The following is a 26,925-nucleotide window of genomic DNA, read 5'->3' on the forward strand; positions in this document are numbered from 1 at the left end:
GAATTATACGTATTTGCGACGTTATAAGCAAAAACGGACATCAAAACAGGTGACGCTAGGTAGCTAAAAATGCTAACATTTTTACCTTGGCTCTGTAGTCTCTCCAAAGTGGTCTTCAATGGCATTAAAACGATAAAAACGCTGCTGAAGTTAATCCATAGGTTAATCTAATGTGTCTGTGTCCCTTTGAAATGATTTCTGATAATCCATAAACATTAAAGGGCCCATGTCATGGCCATTTCCACTGATCATAATTACATTGTTGAGGTATACTAAAATAGATTTATACTGTGCAATTTTCCAAACTCACATTGGTTTCGCATACAGCATCTCTGTAAAGTATGTGTATTCAGCAGTATTCACTCTCTCCACTAAACGACTCATTGGAGCTCTTGCCCCCCCCTCCCTGTGAGCCTAGTGTGCTCCGATTGGTCAGCTCGGCCACTCTGTTCTGATTAGTCAACCACCAGAGAGGCTCCGCCCATGTCTAACAGTGCTTTTTTCGGCTCGCTCTCGGAACATCAGTCTTATAATGGCGTCGGTACAGCCGTATATATATTATACGCTAACTAACCGAACTGTACCTACAAATGTTGTTATAGAAGAGTAAGTTATTTTTACCTGTAATAAACTACTACTGTTTGATGAGAAATCAAATCATGGTTTGCTATATATGAATGATATGTTATAGGAGCAAATAATTCAGGGAAGAAAGGATAGGCCTACTAAGTATTTCCATCAAACTTTATTTTTAGAAATGTACAAAATGAACATGCGTAAATATACATATATACACTGTATATCATCCATTCCTCCCCTTATAGGCGTTTTCGGCATCTTGCCTATCGCAGCTTTGTAAGCGGCTGCCGGGGCTTTTTAGGACGAGGCATCAGAGTGGGTCATCCCGTGTGTGTGTTACGCCAGGAGTTTCCTGATCTGGCTGGACGAAATCAAATGCAAATCACAAAATATTAGAGAAACTTAGTTGTTTTAGATTTGTTAGTAGTAGTTGTGGTAGGAGTGTGGATCTATCTAATCAACACAGTAAGCTTGCCAGCTAATATGCTAACCTAGCTTTCTTGTTTACCTTGGTAGCAAACACGATATGAACGGTAGCTCGGAGTTACGGCAACTATAATGTAGTGTAATAAAACTACTATGAACAAAAGCTAGTGGTTCATATTAGGCTAGCAATAACGTGTTTATAATTGCAATCTTATACGGGTAGTCTGCTACGTTCGGTCATTCAATGTAACTGGCATGAATAATATGCTAACCTAGCTTTCTTGTTTACCTTGGTAGCAAACACGATATGAACGGTAGCTCGGAGTTACGGCAACTATAATGTAGTGTAATAAAACTACTATGAACAAAAGCTAGTGGTTCATATTAGGCTAGCAATAACGTGTTTATAATTGCAATCTTATACGGGTAGTCTGCTACGTTCGGTCATTCATTGTAACTGGCATGAATAATATGCTAACCTAGCTTTCTTGTTTACCTTGGTAGCAAACACGATATGAACGGTAGCTCGGAGTTACGGCAACTATAATGTAGTGTAATAAAACTACTATGAACAAAAGCTAGTGGTTCATATTAGGCTAGCAATAACGTGTTTATAATTGCAATCTTATACGGGTAGTCTGCTACGTTCGGTCATTCATTGTAACTGGCATGAATACGATGTTTTCCGCTAGCCTCGTTAGCTAGCCAACTGTAATGTACTGACCGTACGGTAAATCACCCGGAGTATACTGTATGAGTATTCCGTGTGTGAATGCAGACATTCTCCTGCCATGACAAACATGTAAGGCCATCTGCTGACATTGTAGTTGATATATTTAAACGCTAGCAACGTCGTTAGCCCAGTAAGCACTGTGTCAAGTGTTTTCCCGAGCAAACCCATGTCTAGCTCCGTTGGTTAGCTCGGTAGCATACACGCTAGGAACGTCAGCTATAATGTAATTACGTTTCGCGACTGACCGTACGGTAAATCACCCGGAGTATACTATCTATGAGTATTTTGTGTGTGAATGCAGACATTCTCCTGCTATGAGATACATGTATGTAAGGCCATCTGCTGATATTAGAGTTGATATATGGAAACGCTAGCAGTCCGACACACGTTTACACATTTAAACAGTCGTGGAAGATACCTTGTTTGATAAATACACAAATAACAATGCAAACTTACAGGTTGTGTACCCTAATCTTCCCCTGCTCCAAACGGTCCAAACAAACTAGGAATAGCATCGTCCTTCAGTTTCAAATGCTGTGCATATCCGGCCTCAAACTGGGCAATGTTTTGGAAGCTTTCGTCTGTGAAATGCCGCGCACACAGTAACGTTCTTCGAACCTCTGAAGGAACAGTGTTAAACAGAAATTTCAACCACTGACTTCGTTGTGGTTCTTCCGTCGGTAGGACAAACAGCTCAGATTTCTCCTCACATTTCAGGAAACAGGTCCTTGGCATTGGCATGACTGGATCGATTGTGAACTGAACCAGAGCTTCCAACAGTAAATGTTAGGCTGGCAGAGGGTGCGGCCAGCGCCGCTGGGTGTGGCCATAGCTCTTCCGGATTGGTCCATTACCGCATGACATCATGCCGTACCCGGAACTAAATGGAAGACTCAAATGGGCAGTGACGTATCTCCAACGAGGCGTTTTGGGGAGGTATTTTCTGTGTTAGAGTTTTACTCGCTACAGGGTGTACTTTGAGGGTTTTGACTCTGCACACCGTTTACATGCATAAAAACCTTCATAACACACAAGGGGACGGGTAATAACCAGATGTCAAAGCTAGAGATAGGTTCACTCTGATTGAAAATGACATGCGCGAAGCCCCCACCTTTTCTCTTCACAACGTGTGTGTGTGGGGGACTCCCCCTTCGATTCTATTGGCTCTAACGGTCAGAAAGAGGTGTCAACCATCAAAATCGAGCAAGGGGGGCCAGAGATATGGAAAATCCACCCAAATGACCCCAGAAGTGGTTTATTTTTGCTAAATCTCTCTAAAAAGGTCAAATGTCACTTGTTTTGCATCAATCTTGATACAGGATACTTATTATATGTTGTACTTTGGATTCCTAAAGCTTTTAGTCTACTAACCCATCATCCAAGGGTGGTTTTCACTATAAGTAAAAAAGAATTTTTGGACGGACACTATAATTTACAGTTTTTTACTATGTAAAATCAGAATTTTCTTTAAAATAAAAAACATCTATATTGATTCTGACTTTTCTACATTCAACTCACAGGTTTATCATTACTTTGAGAAAAAATATTATTAATTTAACCCTTTTAGAAGGGAAGATATGGTCATTTGTTCTGGGAATGTCATTTTCGAGCCTGAGACCTGAAAAACAGGCTCAGGGCTTAACAGGTTAAAGCATGGAGACATGTCACAGTAGACACTAAATAATAATAAGAAGCTGAAAATTAGCATAACACACTGAAAAAATTAAACATTGACTTTAATTAAATATATTATGTCAACAGGTTCCACATACTGTAATTGTATTAGGTTAGTTGAATGTAATGGTATTAAGTTGAACCTATTATTTTTAATTGAAATGTAATATTATTGGTTTCAACAAACCAAATAAATGATGTGTAATTTGTTTATAAAATACATTTAAGTCAACGTTCAAAAAGATGTCAGCTCATGGCCCCTTTAAATCAGTGTTAAATGTAAGTAACATTCATTGAATTTCACTGAATTTAATTGACCCTAACTATAGCTCTTCCTTCACCAGGCTGCTGCTGGCAATTAGCAATGAAAGGAAATCAATAAGTAATGACTTGTTCACCTGATATTGCCTGGCAGGACTGTCCATCAGCTGGAATAGCATCAATACATGTACAGATGCCACTAACAATGGAATCACAGGCTCCATATGTGACACATGTGCTGTATGGCCAAGCAAAATTGTCCTCACATCTACACTGGAAGCCAGTGGCAGTCGAGGAACACACTGATGAAAGAAAAGTGATCAGTATAGCATAAAAGGTGTTTATATGTTGGTAAGAAGGTCAACATAGCTACTCAAATGACTCACCTGTTGTAAAGGTAATTTCTGAGATCTCTGTGTTGTTACCAAGTTGTATGGGAAAACTGTTCAAAGAGGACTGAAACTGCTGAATTATTGCCACATCAGAGGCATTCAATACAATATCAAGCGTGTAATTCCATTGGTTTGTAGCCACTAGAGAGATTGAAATAAATACAAACAAAATATAAATGTTGTTTTAAATCATCCACACACAATATACAAGTTCTTAATAGTTGGTATTTGGGGAACTACTTTTTTGAGTTTGATGAGATGAGTCACACCTCTCATGTTTTAAATCTCTTAAAGTAACTATCAGTTATAAAGTGTTATTATTCCAATAGTCTTTAATATTTAATAATGAGACTTACCACTCCTTTTTTCCCTGGTGTGAGGCAGAAATGATTCTTCTTCATTGTGTTCCTGAGACAACAGATAGGGTTCAGGTTCAAATAATTGCTTTGTGTGTTGAAGGCTGTGACAGGGCCGGCCCTTGGCATAGGCAGTATAGGCGAATGCTAAGGGCGCATCAATCTATGGGGGGCGCCGAAAATTGAAAAAAAAAACAGAAATTAAATAATGTATTTCATAACAACACAATTTCCCGATTTTGGATCAACAAAGTACATCTTATTATCTTATACTAACAGAACTGCGCCTATATTGCGTACAGCGCCCATAAACTAATCAAGTTGAACTGCCCCAGCCCCAGTCAAAACCAGAGGTTTATGTGAAATAGTTCTTTTTTTTAAATAATGTTTTTAGTGTGCAATTATAGGTTTTAATTTTGTATTTGTGTTAATTTAAAATAAATCAAACTCCCAAAAAACGTATACAGCTTTTATTAACATTGGAATTTACTGTGTAAGCGGCCGCAGGGGGGAGAGCTTTAGAGAGCTCTCTCCTGAAAGACTGAGAGGCTCTGATAACCTCAGCTCAGTGAGGTAAAGGCACACCTTTATATGATCATTATAGTTATAAAAAAATAAGAGAATAGATGAAAAACAGGTATAAAATACTATGACAGTAAAAAAAAGTTGTTATTAATAAACAAGAATACAGTTTAAAAGGGGAGTGATTTGTAAAATATCCATAAATAAAAAGAAAATCTGTTTTCAGTTCTGTTTCATATGGATGTTGAGAGATGTATCCATAGATCTCTTCATTTTGCTCTCAAAGTGCACCAGATTGATGCTTTTAACTTCAATATTAAAAAAAAAAAAATCTTCCCGGGGGAGCATGCCCCCGGACCCCCTAGTGGAGGTTAGGTCCACCCCCCACTTAAATCATGTTCAAATGGATAGGATACTAAATACATTTGCACACATCTTGTGTCCATATCTTTCTGTTTTGGTGGTCATGCCACAACCGTGCACGTGAATGCATGCGCAAGTCATAGTGAGTGTCTGCATTTTGGGGGGGGGGCGCCAGCTAAAATCTTGCCTAGGGCAGCAAATTGGTCAGGGCTGTGATCCCATATTTTCCGTACAGTATTGTAAACACCGTTGACCTACCGGTAAAACCTGACTTGGAGATTCAATGAAGCTCCCTGTTTCCAAAATAGTTAGTGTCAGGAGAAGGGCAAAGATGGACAAGCATGTCTTAAATATTGCCATTCCTTTTAAGAAAGTGGGACAGAAAAGAAAAAAAAACATTATATAATCATACCACCCAGCTTTACATTGTTTGTATTGTTAGATAATTACATAGATATTGAACACTGTCATAATTATACCTTGTTCTTATACCACAGAACAAATAAAGGTCAAGCACATTGTTGAGGGTTTCTTAACATTTATCTTATTACATCATTGGATTCATCTTTATAGACCTATAAAGATGCCATTCCAATCATGGCTTTGGGTTTGGCCACCATTTTAAGTAATGTGTACAAGGTATATTTAAGAAGAACTATATTTACTTGCCGAATAAAGTTTAGCTGGGAAACCAACACATGTATATGGGTGTTTGTTTGACATTTCTTTTGATCAATTATATAACTTATATTTGATGAATTTCCAAAATGTATTTGTCTGGGGGAGTGAATTTCTGGTTACTATTGGAAAAATGTGTACTGTAATTTGATTGGTGCAATATCTGTGTGGACAGGTTATTTTTGGTTTTATAAGTTAAAACGCTTTGCCCAGCTGTTCTTCTTTCTTTCTGAACATTTTGATTACAGCCTACATTTTTGTTACAAATACCTTGGTATCTGGCTTGATGATTGTCTCACTTTTAAACTTCAGGTCAATAACCTGCTTAAAAAGCTGAGGGTTAGACTAGGTTTATTTTTCAGAAACAAGTCCTGTTTCTCTTTTGAAGCCAGGAAAAGGCTAGTCACTGTGACCTTTTTACCTGTGCTGGACTATGGTGATCTGGTCTATATTAATGCACCTGCCCATTGCCTGAACAAGTTAGATGCCGCCTATCACAGTGCACTGAGATTTGTCACAAATTGTAAAGCACTTGTCCATCACTGTACCCTGTATGCAAGGGCAGGTCTGCCTTCACTTACTGTACGGAGGCTCAGTCATTGGTACACGTTTATTTATAAAGCCATGTTGGGTAAACTCCCTTATTACATCTGTTCACTGATAACACAGAGAGTTGCAAGCAGCTATTGTCTGAGATCGCATGATGTAGTCTTGTTAGATGTGCCAAGAGCAAGGACTGTCTTAGGTAAGACAGCTTTTATGTGCGCAGCGCCACTTGCTTGGAACAGTCTACAGCTAAAATTGAAACTGAGCAATTTTATTCCTCTGAATGTTTTTAAAGCAAGTCTAAATGAAATGCTCATTGAAACTATGGGTATTTGTAAATGTTGATAAGTATGTAAATGTAGCTTGTAAATATGTTGTATGATATCCTCTATTGTTTTATGTTGTTTTATGTTTCATGTGGAACCTAATTGTTGAAGGTCTCCCTTGAAAAAGAGATCTATGATCTCAAGGGACAATCTGGATGAATAAAGGTTTGAAATGAATAGTTTGTGCATTGCATGAAGTATAAAAGTTGCTACCGTGAGTTATGTGCAAAGTGTCTCTCTATCTCTCTCTCTATCTATAACTATCCAACCCAGTCTCACGGCATTTCGTGTAATAGTCACGAAATACATTTAATCTATTGATTCGTATTCACCAACACGGTTTTCCCATTTTTTTCGTGTCACACGGAACGTTTTTAAAAGCAATGTATTTCTATTGGTAGTATGTTTCGTGCGTGCACCACGTCTTTTTGTCCGGTCGGGTCTTGGAAGACCAGAAGCTGTGTGGTTCATAAAAATATTTTCCTACTCAATATCAAGCCACAATTATTGTTTTTATTTTAAATTGTATAATGTCTGACTTTTTTTGCTGTCCGCGAGGAAAATAAATTGGGCTCAGAGCCTCAGAATACTGAAATCTGTATTTTTTTAAATCTTTTTTTCCTTCTAATTTGTTATTATTTGGTGCAGACACGAAACATACTACCAATAGAAATACATTGCCATTAAAATCGTTCTGTGTCAGAATACTGAAATCTGTATTTTTTTAAATATTTGTTTCCTTCTAATTTGTTATTATTTACATTGCTTTTAAAATCGTTCTGTGTGACAGGAAAAAAATGGGGAAATCGTGTTGGTGAACACGAATCAATAGATTAATTTTGTGACAATAACACGAAATGCCGTGAGACTCGGTTGAACTATCTATCGATCTATCTATAACTATCTATATATCTATCTATCTATATATATCTCTCTCTATCTATCTATCTATCTATCTATCTATAAGGAACCGCAGTAAACAACAGGCGTAGCTTTAGCAACACGTCATGTTTATGTTTTCGCACGAGATCAATAGCGTGAAAATCACTGCATTTTCTATAAGGTAAATATTACCCGTTGCTGCTGATGGGTATAAATTAGGGATGTCCCGATCACCTTTTTTTGCTCCCGATCCGATTCCGATCATTTGATTTTGACAATCTGCCGATACCGATTTTTCCCGATCCGATCTTTATGCAATGCATTAAGAGGAAAAAAAAAGGTAACAGATAACGGCTGGTCATCCAACGCGATGAATTCAGCTATCTTGGCTGTTATTTTTTTGGCCTTTTCACTGTTCTGGGGAAGTTTCTCTTTCCTTTTAAAAGTCTCTGAAAGTGTCGGTTGTTTCAGTGCCGTTACCTGAGTGGCCGCTGTGTACTCGTCGTGTTGTTGTTGGTGGTGTTTGTATTAGATTGGTCATGTTGAACGTAGCTCTGTTCTTTCCACCACGCGGAACCTCCGCCTTGCAAACATTGCATCTGGCTGTTACACTGCCTTCGCTTTCAATTTTATAATACTTCCAAACTCCTGACATTTCTCTGTCCCGACTCCCGAGTCACCAGCTGAACGTAGCCTCTTGTTAGCTTACTGCTACTATTAGACACTGCGCCCACTCTGTTGCCAGATTTGAGAGAAATAAGCAACCAGGTCTATGAAAACAAGCCCAAAAGAAGCAACACATACATGATGTTGTGTAATTTTAAACCAAAACTAAGGCCTCAGGATGACTTTAAGACGTGAACATGGTCATTTTTGTTTTGTAACATTAAATAAAATGTATACAAATATTTTATAAAAAAAAAAAAAAAAAAAAAATTCCGATCCCCGATTTTTTTCTCCCGATCCCCGATCACGTGATTTTCACGTGATCGGGGATCGGGAGAAAAAAATCGTGATCACGTGATCGGATCGGGACATCCCTAGTATAAATGGCAATTTCTTGGGCAATTTTTTCAATCTGACTTCATATTGACAATTTTTAACAACAGAGGGTGCTACATAACACACTTTCAGGAAAAGTCACGGACTGGGAGACATGAATATTTTATTGAAAAAAAGTTACATACAATCAAGAAACAGCTGCGGGTAAAATGTGCCCGTCGGCGGTTCTGTTAATAGAATAGAATCGGAGGGATGAAACCCCTCTTTAATGGTCACACATGCAGAGCACACAGCACACACAGTGACATTTGGCCTCTGCATTTAACCCATCCTAGTACCAGGAGTCTAGTACTAGAAGCAGTAAGAGACTAGTTCAGAATTTGAAGAGTGTGAAACATATTGAAGGCACTGGAATGTATTTGACATGTCAGTTTGGCAGTAGGGTGCGGCTACGGCGGCCTTGACACTGGACAGCTGATCAGGATCTGGGGCCTCATTTATAAAGGGATATACGCTCAAAAAATGGCGTACGCTAGTTTCTACGCAATGTTGCGAGTTATAAAATACTAACTTGACGGGAAAATGTGCGGTCCTTCACGCAAACTCTAACCCATGCGTACGCACTAAGCACAAAAACAGGAGAGACGAGAAACTGCGACACCGTTGGCAGAAGGAAGAATGGAGTGAAATATGTGGAAATAATACCATAAATAAAATGTTACCTCTCATTTATCAAATATGAAGAATTCATTTTCAAACATTGATTAAAGCCAATCTTAAAATGATTAAACAAACGCCTGTTTGCGACTCCTCAGTGCACACAAAAACATAACTTGGAGAAATAAATAAATACGGATATGTTATTTAAAACCACCTCGAATATGTTGTGTTAATGTAATGAAAAGCAGGAGGACAGAATTACGTCTAAACTGACGCCGTTTTGCATTTCTATAGGTTGTAGATACAAGCATGGTTTTATATACTATCACGTTTAATTGTGTTATATGCCGTTTGCCAAGACTTGATAAGTCGCTCGTAAAACACAGGAGGTATGGAAACTAAGAACACCATATGTGGTAAATTGTACAGCTAATATAACACAACACATTGTATTTCCTTTAACTGGTGGATTATGGATATATAGTTGCTGATCGACAAGCTGGAACACAAACCACCAAATACAAAAAAGTAATTCAGATCCAGTCTCATGACTCCACTCCGGAGGGTTTCCCCGATCATTTCTTAGAGTTTCTCATCAAGGGGGGGTCTCCTGTCCCCGGCACAAACACACTGACACACTGCCTGAGGAAGGTTAAGTGTATTTGTTTTGTCATTAACCTTTTTCGGACCACTTATTTATTTATTTTGGTGACGATCCGACCTCCATGCTGCTACTTTGGTTCAAACTGCATCCACCAAACAATATGATCTATTCTTGACCTCCCCAAAATAACCAAAATCTGACACGGTGTGAGATGTCTTTTTTAGCTGTTCTGTCGTCATTTCCTGCGATCTTCTTCATGCAGTCAGTCAAAATGAATGAATGAATGGGCGTTTCTTTTACTATTTATAGGCAAATATGGGCGTTACGTGAAGCCCGCAAAAGCTGCGCCGCATTTCGAGTCGATTGTGATTTATAAAGGGAAACAGGCGTAGGAAGTGCCGTACGCACTTCCCTTGCCGGTACGCAATGTTTTGTGAATCGGAAAATGTCGGAACATTTCTGTACATATTTTTTTGCTTTGTACTACGTAAGCAACCTTCCCACATGAATCCTACGCAACGCATTATAAATGAGGCCCCAGGTTATCAGTTAGATAATAAAGCCTGTTTACCTGGTTCTGGTCTCTTGCAGTTTTCTGGTTCCTAGAAGCCACGCAGCAGCCTCAGATCATAGAGCAGTATTTTCTAGAGCATTTGTTTTTGCTGGATTGCTTATATGTTGTTTCCAAAAGTTAATTAAACTTTTTATTTCAACAAAGCCTCTTCTTTTTCGTTGAACTTTTTTTAACTGTGGGAGCAAGACTTCTCACAATGGTTCCTGACTACAGACAAGGATGGAAGGAAAAAAGGATTATTCGTTAGGCAAAAAGCAGTACCAAACTGATCTTCACACATTAAAAATCAAATAGGAAAATAACCTACAGGGTTCTTACACCTTTTCCAAAGTCAAATTCAAGCAATTTTCAAGATGCATTTTCAAGCATCTTACAGCTGTTGTAAATTACATATTTATATACACATACTTATACTCAAATGATTATTTCCTTACCTCACATTAAATCAGATGTTCTTTATGCTATAAACAACCAAATGTGTGTTTCGTAATAGCATTCTACATGAGGATGAAAAATTAAAGAAAAGAAAACTAAGTTTAATATTTCAAAATGAGTGACCCATCTGTACGTAGACTGGGCATCCCATATAACCTGGCTGAGCCAATATAAAACAATCAGCCAAATAACTTTTCAATACATTATTGATTACTATTTTTGAGGTACTTTTAGGTTGGCAGTAAACATAAGTCAGAGGTAAATGGTGTACTTTTACTCCACTACATGTATTTAATCCCTTTAGTTACTTTACAGATGTGGATGAATGATGTGAAATATAATTAAGTGTTAAATCAGACTTTAGTTCCACCTGGAGTAAATTCACAAGCTACCCTGCAGTATACAAAGTCATTCAAACTAGCTGCACCTTTACCAGCTTTGAGAACACTTTCATGATCAATCATTATAAAACATATCATATATATTATTCTGAAATGGACCAATCTGCACAATGACTACATTTATTGTTAGCTGCGTTTTCCTGCAGCCTCCTTCCAATAGAGATAATTGGAAGAGACCTCAGGTGTCTTAATTAGGCTCATTTTCAAGAGTCCTCCTGTTACCAGCAGTAGAACTGCGCCCTTTTGGCTTCGGCTTCTTTTGACCTCATTTTGTTGTGCACCTTTATTGTTGCTCATTAAATCCTATTATAATTACTTACCAAATCCATCTGGTGTATGTTATCTTACTCATCCCTAGTGGGTTCGTAACACTCATGATAAATACATTTTTGAAGCTTGCAAAGGGAAGAAGAGGCAACTCTCAACTCGCACCCTGCTCTTCCGCAGCGCCGCTCCCCCTCCCTCGGCTGAAATTATGAAGTAAAGGCGTATAGTAATCATAGATAACACGACAGGGTCCGGGACAGTTTGTTTTCATCTGTTTTCAAATAAACAAAGTATTGGCTTTCAGAATATTAAACTTGTTTCCGCAAATTCAGATGATAAATACAACTTTGAAGCTTGTAACGGCATAATTACAAGCGGAGAACGGAGTAATTTAACGTCACAGCAGGCATAACAACAGCCGGTGTTTCTTGTCAGTGTTTCCCCGGTACACAAACACAATACACACAAACGCAAAAATACACACACACTCGCGAGCTTCCCCCAGACCAGTAATACAAAATGTGTTTTTGGGTCAATGTGACTGATTTCGATAGAGCAAGTCACATTTGGTTTAGGCACAAAACATACTACCAGTAGAAATACATTGCTTTTAAAATCGCTCTGTGTCGAATCAATAGATTATATTTCGTGACTATAACACGAAATGCCGTGAGACTTGGTTGAATTACAACAGTGAGTGCTTCATCCTCTGAACACCACAGGATAGCGACTGTAACGCACATATTAACGTAGGTACGCTCCTCTGAAATGATTGTCCCCTGCAATTATTATTATCCCTCATCGAGTTCGCTATTCAGCTTGCTAACGTTAGCTTAAACAAACGTAACATGCAACGTTAGCCTAATCTAAAATGCTCTACTACGGCGTACCTTTCATGTGGCTCGTCAGCGCAGACTCTCGCATCGTTATTTTTTGCAAACTTTGCAGGAGGCTACTCGTGGGATTGACCCTCGTCTTAGCCATGGCTTGTATTTGTCTTCTGCTAGCCAGCGCTCGTTGTAACTGCAACCTCCTGGCATACTGTCATCTATCACTCTCATCAGAATGTCTAGGTCACGCGCATTGCGCGGGAAGGCCGGAGCGGAGCTGTTTTATGTAAAAGCGAAGCAATTAAGGCGCTCAGACTTCTTTATTTTCTTTTAATCTAAAAAGCGAAGTAAAGCATTTACAATTTCAAGCACTCTATCCCAAATTCAAGCACCATTCCCAAAATTCAAGCACTTTTCAAACCTTGAAAACACCTCGTACAATTTCAAGCATTTTCAAGGATTTCCAGCACCCGTACGCACCCTGAACCTAGAACTGGACCTACTGTAACCCTAATTGGGAAATAAACATATGCTCAATTGGCTTGCTATCCCTTCAATGCAAGTTGGAACCAGGAACCCCTCAACAAAAACAGGCTGTTTGCTATCCTGGCTCCAAAATAGTGGAACGACTCCCAATTGATATCAGGACAGCAGAAAGTCTTCATATCTTCTGTCACAAACTAAAAAACCTACCTGTTTCGCTTGTAACTTGGCCATTAAATTATAATAAAAAAAGCAATTGAAGAGCCAATTTGAAACTAATGCACCTATACTAACAATGGCTGGCTTATTTGAAGCAACTTTTATTGTTGTCCTGAGTTTGTATCTTTATGGTTTATTGCACTTATTGTAAGTCGCTTTGGATAAAAGCGTCAGTTAAATTGAATGTCATGTATATACTAATGGTAAAAAAACGATACAATTCCCACAGTTGCAAACACGAGAAGTAAATTAACTTTCTGATTCAACCAACAGCCATGACCTGACATGATTAAACTGCAGCCAAAAAATCCTTTCCCATTAAGTAAACCCCTCATGCTTTCTTTATTATTCAATGGAAACCTTTCTTATATCATCTATTCATCTCAGAACAAAACAAACAATAGAGTTATTTTAAGAGCTACTGAACTGATTATATCCTTCTCGTAAAATGTAATTGTATATATATGCACACCTTGAAATGTGTCAAGATAATAAGAAGCAGACTCATTGTTAACCTGTATAGTATACAAAGGCAACCTTTGATGTTCAAAATGTGTAAATAGTAAAATGGCAAGTTTAATGTCTGTTAAGCCCTGAGCCTGTTTTTCAGGTCTCAGGCTCGAAAATGACATTCCCAGAACAAATGACCATATCTTCCCTTCTAAAAGGGTTAAATTAATAATCTTTTTTCTCAAAGTAATGATAAACCTGTGAGTTGGATGTAGAAAAGTCAGAATCAATATAGATGTTTTTTATTTTAAAGAAAATTCAGATTTTACATAGATAAATTATAGTGTCCGTCCAAAATTTATTTTTTACTTATAGTGAAAACTACCCTTGGATGATGGTAAGGTAGACTAAAAGCTTTAGGAATCCAAAGTACAACATATGTGACCCGCTCTATCGAAATCAGTCGGAAGTCGCAACGGCTCATTTCAAAATAAACGTGGATTTGCATAAAAAACTATTTTTTCGGGGTTCGGGTGTTTTGTTTGATTTTAAATAAACAAAGTCTTGGCTTTCAGAATATGAAACTTTTATTTCCAAAATCACACGATAAATACATTTTTGAAGCTTGTAAAGGGAAGATGACAGGCACCTCTCACTCGCAATCTGCTCTTCCGCAGAGCCGCACCCCCTCCCTCCGGCTGAAATTATGAATGTAAGGCATATAGTAATCATAGATAACACGGCAGGGTCCGTTACAGTTTGTTTTCATCTGATTTCAAATAAACAAAGTCTTGGCTTTCAGAATATTAAACTTGTTTCGGCACATTTAGATGATAAATACAACTTTGAAGCTTGTAACGGCATAATTACAAGCGGAGAACGGAGTAATTTAACGTCACAGCAGTTATAACAACAGCCGGTGTTTCTCGTGAGTGTTTTCCCCGGGAAACAAACACAATATACACAAATGCAAAAACACACACACACACACACTCGCGAGCTTCCCCCAGACCAGTAATCCAAACGGAAATATTTTCCCTCCGGACTATTTTGATCATTTGCTCCGCTAATAATCAATCAGATCGATGGATTCCAGAGAAGAGGAAACTTTGAAGGCCTTTTTCTCAAAATGATGACTCGGTGACAGTCATTATATAATGTGACATATTTTGCTTAATATTTGGAGTACAAAAACAATCCTGATATCATTAGAAAGCTAGGAATCTCCTCTTTCCAACAGTGTATACAACTCAAAATGTGTCTCCGGGTCAATGCGACTGATTTCGATAGAGCAGGTCACATATAAGTACCCTGTATCAAGATTGATGCAAAACAAGTGACATTTGACCTTTTTAGAGAGGTTTAGCCAAAAACACTCCACCTCTGAGGTGATTTGGGTGGAATTGTTTTTTTTTTCATATCTCTGGCCCCCCTTTGTCGATTTTGATGGTTGACACCTCTTTCTGACCGTTAGAGCCAATAGAATCGAAGGGGGAGGCTCACACACACACTCATTGTGAAGAGAAAAGGTGGGGGCTGTGCGCATGTAAATGTAAAGCAGAGTGGAGCTACATTCTAGCTCTGGCATTTGGAAACTAAAAAGCAGTTTTATTGCTTATGGATTATCAGAAATAATTTCAAAGAGGGCACAGATACATTGGATGAACCTATGGATTAACTGCAGCATCGTTTTTTTATTGTTTTAATGCCATTGAAGACCAGTTTTGACCAAGGTAAGCCATGTTAGCGTTTCTAGCCACCTAGCTACACATGTTATGATGTACGCTTTCGTTTATAGCGTCGCAAATGTTTATCACTGAGTGTTGAGGTTTTGGTGGGGGCTTTGCGCATGTAATTTTGCATTAGAGTGAAGCTACACTCTAGCTCTGACATCTAGAAACGGAAAAGCATGGATTATCCGTTTTATCGCTCATGGATTATCAGAAATCATTTCAAAGGGACACAGACACATTGGATTAACCTATGGATTAACTTCAGCAGCGTTTTTATCGTTTTAATGCCATGGAAGACCACTTTGGAGAGACTACAAAGCCAAGGTAAGAATGTTAGCATTTTTAGCTACCTAGCGTCACCTGTTTTGATGTCTGTTTTTGTTTATAACGTCGCGATTTCGTATAATTCAGTGATAATGAGGGTACCCATCGATTCTGTGTCACCTCACGATGTGAATCGATGTCATGGATGTGGAGAAAAGATCAATAATAAAGTTTTGTGAGTGATTTTCGGTGCAGTAATCTGTTAGCATTTTTCGCTCGTTGCTAATTCAGAGGCTCATTGTTAGCATTGTGGGTTTTCTTTTGAAAAAAAAAAAAAAAGATCAGTTAGATGAGTTTCTTCCCGTTACATGGATATAAAACATTCATAGTTTATTAAATGAACATGCCCTCAGACACTGTTTCCTGCAAGATGTTGCGGCAGTGCCCCGGTACCGGGGTCTCTCTGGCTTAACAGACAGATGTATAAGATAGCAAACAAACATTATCTTTCATATTTTTGGAACAGCTAGAGGGGTAGGATGTGGGTGGAGTGTGCAAGGGTCTCCTTGTGATTCTTTTTTTATTAACTGAACCTATATGGTAATAGAAATAAAGAGCTTTGGATAACTACTTTATCGACTATTTGGCGTTTAATCACTTAACTTTTACAACAACCACCTTGCTCTTGTTCTAGAAATGATCAGTAAAAGATTTATTTGTTTTAAAACTATTTCATTTGTCAAAGTAATTCAAATCATCGACTAACTTAAGATGTCCCGAGGTAAGGGTGGATATGGGATAGCAACTATAACTTGTCACAGAAAACCTTCAAGACTGTTAACCATAAGGTCTTTGAAGCTCTCAAGGTCTACATGTTCCACTAATGCAGTTCACTTTTTGAAATCATACCTGGCAGACACCACTCAATGTGTGAGTGTATATTGTTTATAATCAATACGCCTTTATCTTATTCTAGTGTCCCACAAGGGTCTATTCTCAGCCCACTCTTGTTTCACTTGTACCGAGATCAGCTGGAAAAATATGGTTGAATACAGAATATCTTGTTTTCAAGGTATTACACAATATGGCTCATGTACTACTCTGTGATTAAACCACATAAAAAAAATACGACTGTCCTTGTTTTTTGTATCTAGGACAGGGGTGTCCACACTTTTTACACTGAGGGCCACATACAGAACACATACTATTCGAAGGGCTGGGCCGCTAACTAGAGGTGAGTTATACTGCCTCATAAGTTAAGTTATAGGTTAGCAAAATAAATCAAAAGTAGGTCAATTATGCTTGATACTTGAATCCGCTTTAAGAAAAATAAACAGCCTACATCCCAGCTCTCCAGAGAGTTTCATTTAATTTGTTAGCAGCTCATCCCTTACAACAGGAGCCTCAGATTGATTATCATAAGAGGAAATAGGAAGGGTATATTTCAAGTTTGTTATAAGTTATTGGGCTTTTTTGTTATCGACTTAATTGACTGAATTTATTGTAAATTGAGCTTATTAACACATGAACACTACTGTGTAATAATTAGGAGTAACAATAATAATAAGTACAATACGAGAAAAGCTCAAGTTTCATTTGTGGGCCGTATTCCATTATACTTTTTGAATTTGCTGAGGGCCGATTCAAAATGTCCCCCGGGCCGTAGTTTGGACACCCCTGATCTAGGAGATTAAAGTTATTCCAGAAAAAGATTGTTTGGTGACAGGAACAACCCTATGGACAGGGGTGCACATAACTGGTACGCAGGTACGCATGCGCGGCAACAACTGAAATGCGTACCGTAACTTGTGTCACAAAGCGCATTTGCGTACCGACGTAGCTTTTCCAGAAGGCGGTTAGATCACCGCCGACAGAGTCGGTCTCTGTGTGCAGACAGGGCTGCTGTTAATGTCGGTCTGTACAGCAGCCCTGCGCTAAAACAGCTGATCACAACGTTCACACGCTCCGCGGTCACGAAGCTCTGTACTCCATTCATTTTGTTTGAACTTCAATGGACCATTTTGGTGGAGAAATCTGTTCTTTGACATGTACATTTTTCAATTTTTCACATAGTCATTTGTTGTTGCAATAGATGAGAGAGCGATGGAGATCTTTTTTTTTATCGCCATAAACAACTCATGGACTCACTTCTTAAAATGCTACTATGCCAAGTGAGATTCCTCTGTGAAAGTCAGTCTGGAAATGTTAACAATGGACAAATGTGATGTTCTTAAAAGTCGCAAGGTGTTGAATTTGAAAATGTCTGTGTTAATACCTAATAGAGTGGAGCAGGGATGACGTATAGGCCGACCCTGAAGTAAGCGGCAAGGGTTCCCTCGACAAAAAAGCAACAGGATTTCTCCATAGGATTTTGGAATATTGTAAAAAATAAGATCTGTGGAAAACTAACCTGTTTGATAAATGCACGTATAATTCAAATTATAAATAATTCAAATTATAAAAGTATTTTCATACTTAAAATTTGTAAAAAAGTAAGGCAGATATGTGGATATTATCCGGCTGAATAAAACGTGCATTTATCAAACAGGTTCGTTTTCCACGATCTTATTTTTTACAATATTCCAAAATCCTATGGAGAAATCCTGATGCTTTTTGTCGAGGGAACCAGCAGCTTCCTTAAGGGTCGAACTACAAAAATACGTCATCCCTGCACCGCTCTATATTTAAAAATGTTGCACTTGAATTTGATTCCAATGCTTTATGAAAGTGTCAGGTATGGAGTAGCTTAACAGGTTACAAACTTGATCCAGGGGACTGCAGTTGCCTCCTGTTTATTCCAGACCATTATATTTTCTTAACTGTGAAACAAGTACTCTTGCTGTCAAATCAAAACTGACTGTTCAGTGTTTGCAATGTGGTTGTGAAAATATTGTGAAATCTTTGTGGTTTAAGGTTTAGTGAACAGCGCTAGGTTGAAGAAAATACCATCATAGTTTGAGCTCAAAGTAATGTTGAATGTTTTGTCTTTGGATGTCAATCTGGAAACTTGACTAATTGACAGATTTGATGATGAAAGGATGTGAGCAGATGATGAAAAAGTTTCATTGTGAATTAAACCTTGGAAAACTATTCTTGTATGTGCATATATGATTTAGTTGCACAATGACGCATATGAAAAGCATAACAAACGTTCCTTAATCAGTGAATCAACACATTAGGTTGATTTAAAACTTCCCTTAACCAGGGGCGTCGCCTGGACCTGAAAACATTCGGAGCTTAGCCCACAGTGGCGGCGGCACTACAGTGGCATTTTTCACTGCAACACTCCCCACACGCACACACACAGTACACCCGCGACTGTTACAATGAAGGCTCGATAATCAGCTCATGGCATATAGGCAGGGGTAAAGTGGTATTTTTTATGAGTGGGGGGCTCACCTCCTCTAGGGGGGTCCGGGGGGATGCTCCCCCGGGAAGATTTTTTTTTAAATATTGAAGTTAGATGCATCAATCTGGTGCACTTTGAGAGCAAAATGAAGAGATCTATGGATACCTCTCTCAACACCCATATGAAGCAGAACTGTAAACAGATGTACTTTTTCTTTATGGATATTTTACTAATCACTCCCCTTTTAAACTCTATTCTTGTTTTACTGCCATATAGTATTTCATAACTGTTTTTCCTTTATTGTCTTATTTTTTTTATAACTATAATGATCATATGAAGGTGTGCTGCGGAAATAATCTTTTGAATAATTTGTGACCAAACCGTTTGAGACCCACTGAGATAACTTAGACTAAAGTTATGTATCTAAACACTCAGAGAGTCCTTTAGCTCACCTGAGTCTCTCAGTCTGAGAGGAGAGGACTCTCCTCCAGCTTCTTGTGGAACAAACAGCTCCATATGTCCGTTAGTGCAGCTAGCTAACCAGATGCTAACAACACGGTCCATGCTGGCACCCTGTCCCTCCCTCCCCCTCTCTCCCTCTCTCTCTCTCTATCACTGTGCGCTATTGCCACACACACACACAGAGCCGAGCTTGAATGACACAAGCACACGTTTATTTCCATGCAACTCTCTGATTGGTCTGGTGTCATGCCTCTGTTACATTCAATGAACACGGGAAATTACAGTGCTGCCGTCCTCTCTTGTGTCATGATGAGGTTCACGTAAAGCACGGTTAATGTATTATATTATTGAGGGAGAATTGTCCGGGGCTACAGAAAAAACATTCGGGGCTAAAGCCCCGGATGCCCAGGCCAGGCGACGCCACTGCCCTTAACGTAACATTACCTAATTGAATCAATAGACTTTATGTAAAAGTTGGCATTAACTCTATTAATCCGATCTAAAAGTTACTTAATTATTTCACACTAAGTCAACATAATGGAAAAACATAGCATTGAATGTGAGTATTTACATTAAACATACATGATCAAATTGAATGGAAAATGTACATGTAATTAAATTACTTAAAGTCAACACTTTTGGCTTAATTCGTTTTTTGAGTGGGTAATAACAACAAAAAATTGTAATAACTAATTGTTTTACTAATTTGTGCTTGTCTCTATATTTAATATATTCGCTAACTCTTTGTTATTGTTTTACTTTTTCCCTAACGATGTTAACTTCCCCGTTTTGGGACTAATTAAGAATTTCCGATTTCTGATTGTGATTTTCGTTTCAACATGCTGATTTTGGACAATATGGTAGAAATGGGTATGGAGTAATGCAAACCAGCATTTCCTAGTATATAGAACAGTAGGTAGCTATTGCATATACTGTATACAATGCCCAGGAAGTGGTATGGGGTCAGATGCCTTGCTCAAAAGCACATAGGCAGTGCCAAGGATATGAAACTTTAAATATAAATTGACTATGGAAGTTCCACACAATCATAGTTATTTCTGGTATTGCATTTCAATAACTTCCATGTCATTTTAGATCCTGCCTTCCTCCTGGTTCTTGCAATCCGCTCGTTGCCCTCACCTGAAATTCATTGCGTCATTTGACCCACAGTGTATACACCCCCTCACTCTCACTTGTTCCATGCCAGACTGTCTGGTGTGTACGGCCAAGGTCTCCAAGGTCTGTTTGTATTTTCTCAGTTATCTCATCTGCCCATTTCTGACCCCTGGGTTTGGACCCCTATTTGTTTGCGTGATTGACGGATATCCTGACACTGCTTGTACCTGACTTAAGTAATCTGAACATTCTGTCCTTTGCCTTTAACGTCGAACAGGAAAAACCACTCCACAACAGAAACTGATTAATGTTCATAGCTTATGTTAGAACATTTTAATAAATTAATGGACAATATGAGTAGCGCACTGATAAAGTGGGATTCAAGACACAACTCTAAATTGCACACACATACACTGCACCAAGCTATAGCCATATAAGGAGACATCCATCATAATGAGCATTAGAAAAGATCTTGAAGCTTAATGGTATGAAACAGGTACTTATAGGTAAGTACAAACTGTAACGTATTCCCATAGCACAATTGCTTTCCAATATTACAATAAAACATCTTCATAATAAAGACTTAAATAAGAAAAGTTGCTAAGAATACAGAAGTTATGCCTTTCTCTTTGGCTCTATATTTCATTGTTAGTGTCTAAAGATCTTTTCATTAGTCAATGTTAATGTTGGTGGTTTGGAATTTAAAAAATATATATTTTCAACTTCTGTTGATTATTCAAATAAATGTATACATTGTTTTATGCATGAATAACAATTTTGCAGAAGATAAGAGCCATCAAGTTTTAAAAATACAGATGTTAATACTATGAAAATGGCACCTTTTTTGTATGCAAATGATAAAGATTAAATATTAATATGATTATATAAAACAAAGCTTGATCCCTAAAGATGGATGAATGTGATACATGTTGACGCACTTACTGTAATGTGGAGGAATAATTGTATCTGATTAGTATTGTCTTTTCAGTCATTAAGAGTACATCATGTCACAGAAAACACTCAGCAGATACAGTGCAGCCTGAGCAAACACAGATGCAGATCAGCCAAACCAAACAGAACTCAGGGGACGTGATTTCACCGCAACCAGAATCCTTTCACACTAACACACACGTTTACAAAGCTATGATCTGTTTAAAAGGCTTAGAAAAGCATTTGGACATAATCAAAAAAGAGGTGAAACTGTAAACAACAAGCTCAAATCAGTCCTGTGAAACACTAAAAAAACGTATTCAATAAAGTCCCAACAAATATGCATTTTCAAAGTCATGTTTAGCTTCTTACCATGCTCTTTCTCTTCTTGCTGTTTATCCACTTGAATGTTTTGGACTCACTGGTGTTCACAGGAGCCTGCAGAGTGTGAAGACTGTCAACCAGCAAGTGGAGCGATGAGAAACACGCTGCACAAATAACTTCCTGTAATATAGTAAGGTACTGCTGGTAGTGGCTCAACTGGTTTAATTATTCCCTCAGCTTCCTTGTCTGATGTTATCAGCCATTGTGCCTTTGTGCCTATACATCATGTGAAACAAAGCATATATCTTCACACAGAGAACAATAGGTAGATGTATCATAATCAAATGCCTTGGAGGGCATTCTTTGGAGGTGGCCTTAGCAGAAATACAGGTAAAGGATTAGACAATACCCAAAACACCAGAAGTGACTCAGTGCTCAGCACAGTAACACCTAATTAAATCTAATTGAATCCATTGTAGGAGGTGCAATAGCAGCTTCCGGTAAATACACAGGTGACTCACTTTTATTGTGTGTACATACATAGATATGAATTATCAGAAAGTCAATTGATAGAGAGTCGAAGTACGTCTTTGGCAAGGCGGTGAGAGATGCTAAACGACTATACTCTGAGAAACTTCAACATCAGCTCTCAGCAAACGACTCTGCTTCGGTTTGGCGTGGTCTAAGACAGATCACAAACTACAAGCCAAAAGCCTCCCTCGCCATGAACGACCGACGACTTGCAAACGATCTGAATCAGTTCTACTGCAGATTTGAAGACAGATACCTCATTCACACCAACGCAACTCCGGTTCAAGCTCCGTGCTAGAGAACAAGAACTTGCACAACTTTATACACAATTATCATCATTGAATTTGTTTTACTGTAAGCCAATATAGTTTAAAAGGTATGTCAGATGTTTAAGAAGAAACTGTTCATACGATAATAGAATATACAATAAAAATTATAGCTATAACTTTGCAGTAATATTTCTTTATTTGAGAGCAAACGTTGAGAAATGTTCAACTTTTGAAGCTTCTGAAGCTTCGGTGGAAGCGTCAGCCAATCAAATCCCGTTTATGCAGCCAATCAAACCGCGTGTATGCTGGGAGAGACACACCGCAGGTCATTTCCTCATATTCCAAAAAATGGAGCAAGCTTCAACGCACGCTGCTGTGTGGACGGGCCGTTAGGGTTACTCCTAAATCTGACAGTTCCTTCTTCCTATAGTGATTATTTTTAAAGACAGTTTTGTGATGATTCTGTTTAGTTTTGGTTTTGTTGTGTGCTTTTTTTGTGTTTTCTTCTGTCTCCCCCCTCCCTTCTCTGTTTTCCTCTGCAGGGCTGGTGTGTGACAGGGAGTTGGCTGGCTCCTCCCAGCAGCAGACGAGGCACACCTGTTTCCACTCACCTCTTCACCTGTTGACATAAAAGCCCGGTCCTCTCGCCACTTCCCTGCCAGATCATCCCTTTGTGTTCGACCCTCCGGTGTGTCTCGCTGCTCTCCTCGTCCCTGTGATCTCTTCGCCTGGATGTTTGCCTCCTGTCCCTGACGTCTCTGTGCCAGCCAGCTTCCTGCCTCCACTGCCGTTTACAGTGCCTCTGCTTAAAATAAACTTTTTGTTTTTGACCATCTCTCTCTCTAAGTCTCTTTTGCTTTGGGGTCCAATATCTCTAGGCCGTAACAAGTTAAATGTCTTGTGAAAGATAGAAAATGGTTTCCTGTTCTGTAGTTGTTTATGCAAATCCCTCCATCTGCCTGGTGACTGTAAAAATACCCTTAGGCAAGTCACGCAACCCCTACCTGATCTAATTATGTGTTTGTCAATGTCAGCAACAAACTCTTTAGCTACGATGGTGCCAGTGGTAATGTCACATGAAAAAGGGACACACAGATACCAGTAGGCATCAAAGCTGGAGGACTTGCTCTGCAGGTTTCACAGGTCTTCCCGTAAGAACCTGAGACTTTACGGGTGTTTTTTCATTCAGCAAAATATCTACGGGTTGGCCTTCTATGGTAAATGGCTTTGCTTATAACAAGTGTGAACAACATTGTTAAGAGTTGTCATTTTAAAAAGCCAAGAGGAATAACAAGAATGTGAAATAATATCCAAATATATAAATTATATATAATAAATAAAACAAATAAATTAAATTATAGAAAACTAATTAAATCACACACAACCATTACAATAAATTAAATAGACTCAGGCTGGAAAACAAATAAATAAATATGAGCACACATTGTCTCACAAGCAAAAAAAACCTCCTTAAAACAACAGTCAAGTGTACAGTCAGGGGCGGACTGGGACTACAAATCAGCCCGGGACTCTCGACCGGCCCACTTCGGTACCGCCGGCCCACCTCGGTAAATCAACGGGGGTGGGTGGGGGGTGCTAGTGAGTTATCCGAGCGGCCCACCTCGGTGCCGCAAGTAAATACCGCGAGGAAATTGTCGACGGGGGGGGGGGGGGTGGGGTGCTAGTGACTTATCCGAGCGGCCCACATCGTCCGACCGGCCCACTTCAGTACCGGCCCATTGGGATTCGTCCCGAACGTCCCGATGGCCAGTCCGCCCCTGTGTACAGTCCACTGTCCATACAAAGACCCAGCTGCCTCAACAGGCCATATCCAAATCTGTAATTCAAAGATTTCGAGCAAGGAACACAAACATGTTTGCATTGTCGGGCAAATGCATCTTTGATTGTAAACTGTCGGGAAGGTGGGGGCTCCCAGCTGGGAAAACGGAATGGGGTGGTTGTGTTTGACTCAAATATTTAATCGCATGATGTCCATAGTTAATCGCGATTAATCGCACATTTTTTATCTGTTCTAAATGTACCTTAGAGGAATATTTTTCAAGTTTGTAATACTCTTATCAACATATGAGTGGACAAATATGCTTTATGCAATGTTTGTTTATTATCATTGGAACAATGACAAATATTCTCCTGAATATTCTCAACACAACAACCTCTGAACAATGACAAATATTCTCCTGAATATTTTCAATACAACAACCTGGAACCTCTCTCTCTCTCTCTTACACTCTCTCCCAACCCTGTCTACTTCTTTGCACTGAGCCAGTTGCTCAAACAGACAAGCCTGTTTACAGTTGTCGGCAAAATGCCGCTCCTCTGTCTTCATAAAAGTCAAAGCATGAGACTGAAGTTCCCACTGTGGGTCAAAATAATGCGCTGTGATGTGCAGTCGACACGTTGGATGCGTTCCGAATTATCTAACGCAGCCCCTCATCCTCCACAATGTTAAGCTGTAGCCACCCATTTAGCTATCGCTGTTGTTGTCCAGGCGTCTCCCCGGCAAACTGTCAAGCGTGGTCTACCGCAAGCGAGCGGCGGGAGCGGGGCTGTCAACATCAGCTGTGTGCTTGGCTTGCTGTTTAAAACTTTTTTTGTATCCATATCTCTCGCTAGAATCTCCCACCATCCAACTAACAACAACGTCAAGCCTTTGGGCTCTGAAACTACGGGGCGGGCCGAGGACAAATACACATGCGTTAATCGCACGTTAAAATAATTAGTGGCGTTAAAAAGTAATTGCGTTAACTTGACAGCCCTAGTTTTTTCAGGTGCAGTTTAACGTTGGTCGTATTACTAGCTTTTGTTGCTACCTTTTTAAAACAAATGCGACATACCGGCTCATTCAAATCCGTAGGTTGGCCTCGTTCATTTGGCTTGAATCCAAAATACTCCCACACCGGAGATGTGGAATTAGGTTTTGTAACCAATTCCATTTCACTTTAAATTCCCCTCGAGTAAGTCACATGTTGTCTCCTGCTTGTTGCTATATTATTAATTTGGATGCTACACTGCTGCACGTGCACACGGAGTGTCTGACTCCTGACCTGGCTAAGTGTGAGCCCCGCCCCTCACAGCGCGCGTGGCCGGCAGACACAACGCAAATTGGTTATTGGTTACGCAAGGGACACAATCAGTGGCCCAACTTTGTTGCTTTATACCAGTGGTTCTCAACTGGTCAGGCCTCGGGACCCACTTTTTCCTTTGTCAATCAATTGCGACCCGAAATTTTGAACCACTCAAATCTATTCAACACAAAATTGTGCTGTAATATATGGGCCATTCTACCGAATTGGACCAAAGTCAGGTTGGAAATGTTTTGAAATTGTGTATGTTTTTTTCCCAAAACTTTGTCCATATATATTTTGTACCATATCTAAATTACACATATCTAGTAAAAAGAACCGTACATTTTGATATCGTATTTTCAGACTGTATTGGAATGTTCTTCCTCTACCAAAAATGGTCACTACCGAAACATAGTACACTGTAGTAAAAAAGTATTATATTAACCTGTTAAGATTGTTTTACCTTCCCTTCTCTAAATAGTATTTTAACAAATATTTCTTGAGGGTTTTCACAATTAAATTAATATAAGTGAATTTATCAAATTTCAAAGTTCAATTTATACAATTCATAAAAATCATAATGCAAACTTTCTTTGTAAAAATGCATAATACTGATCATATTGATTCCAGAGTTGATGATTGTTGAAATTGAACATACATTAAACCAATCAGTATCATATCATTTTAGTTGATAACTCAATATACTTAATTTTTTACAAAACATCCAGTGTTTCGGTAGTGACCACAGTATTTTGTTCTCAAGGTTGTATCATATTCCCTCAACCTTATTGCTTAATCTTAACTCATAACATGCCTTATGTTGAAGTGTGAATGTTTGAAGCTACTGACCCAGAATCAGCACTTTAGTAACAGGCTGAAATAGAGGGGGATGAGGCTAGAATGCATGATCTGTTTGGTATTTTGAGCAAAACACTTCATAGACATGTTTTTTATATATCTGAGACCTATAATATATGCCTAATAATAGTATAATAAGAGACCTTTAAAGTAATGCACTGATTTTCAGACTTTAAAACACATTTATTTCAAAATGGTGGGATTTACCTGCTTACCATTCCATTTGGTCACTACCGAAACGATCATGTTAATTACGGAAACTTAACCATATGTGACCCGCTCTATCGAAATCAGTCGGGAGTCGCGACGGCTCATTTCAAAATAAATGTGGATTTGCGTA

The 26,925-nt window shown here is 38.8% G+C and overlaps 1 protein-coding gene across 1 annotated transcript in view; it reads right to left on the reverse strand.

Annotated features, from left to right (window-relative positions):
- The window catches only part of LOC117498600, a 60,730-nt gene extending 38,737 nt beyond the window's left edge, over positions 1–21,993 (reverse strand). Inside the window, exons 1-6 of the mRNA XM_034150795.1 lie at positions 21,890–21,993; positions 10,576–10,785; positions 5,565–5,668; positions 4,422–4,584; positions 4,060–4,206; positions 3,811–3,975 (exon numbers count right to left, since the gene is read on the reverse strand). Of these exons, the coding sequence (XP_034006686.1) occupies positions 3,811–3,975; positions 4,060–4,206; positions 4,422–4,584; positions 5,565–5,666 (577 nt within the window). The 5' untranslated portion in view covers positions 5,667–5,668; positions 10,576–10,785; positions 21,890–21,993. The remainder of the gene's footprint in view (positions 1–3,810; positions 3,976–4,059; positions 4,207–4,421; positions 4,585–5,564; positions 5,669–10,575; positions 10,786–21,889) is intronic.
- Positions 21,994–26,925: the final 4,932 nt, after the last annotated feature.

Source organism: Trematomus bernacchii, unplaced genomic scaffold (assembly GCF_902827165.1).
Source record: "Trematomus bernacchii unplaced genomic scaffold, fTreBer1.1, whole genome shotgun sequence".
Classification (NCBI taxonomy): Eukaryota; Metazoa; Chordata; class Actinopteri; order Perciformes; family Nototheniidae; genus Trematomus; species Trematomus bernacchii.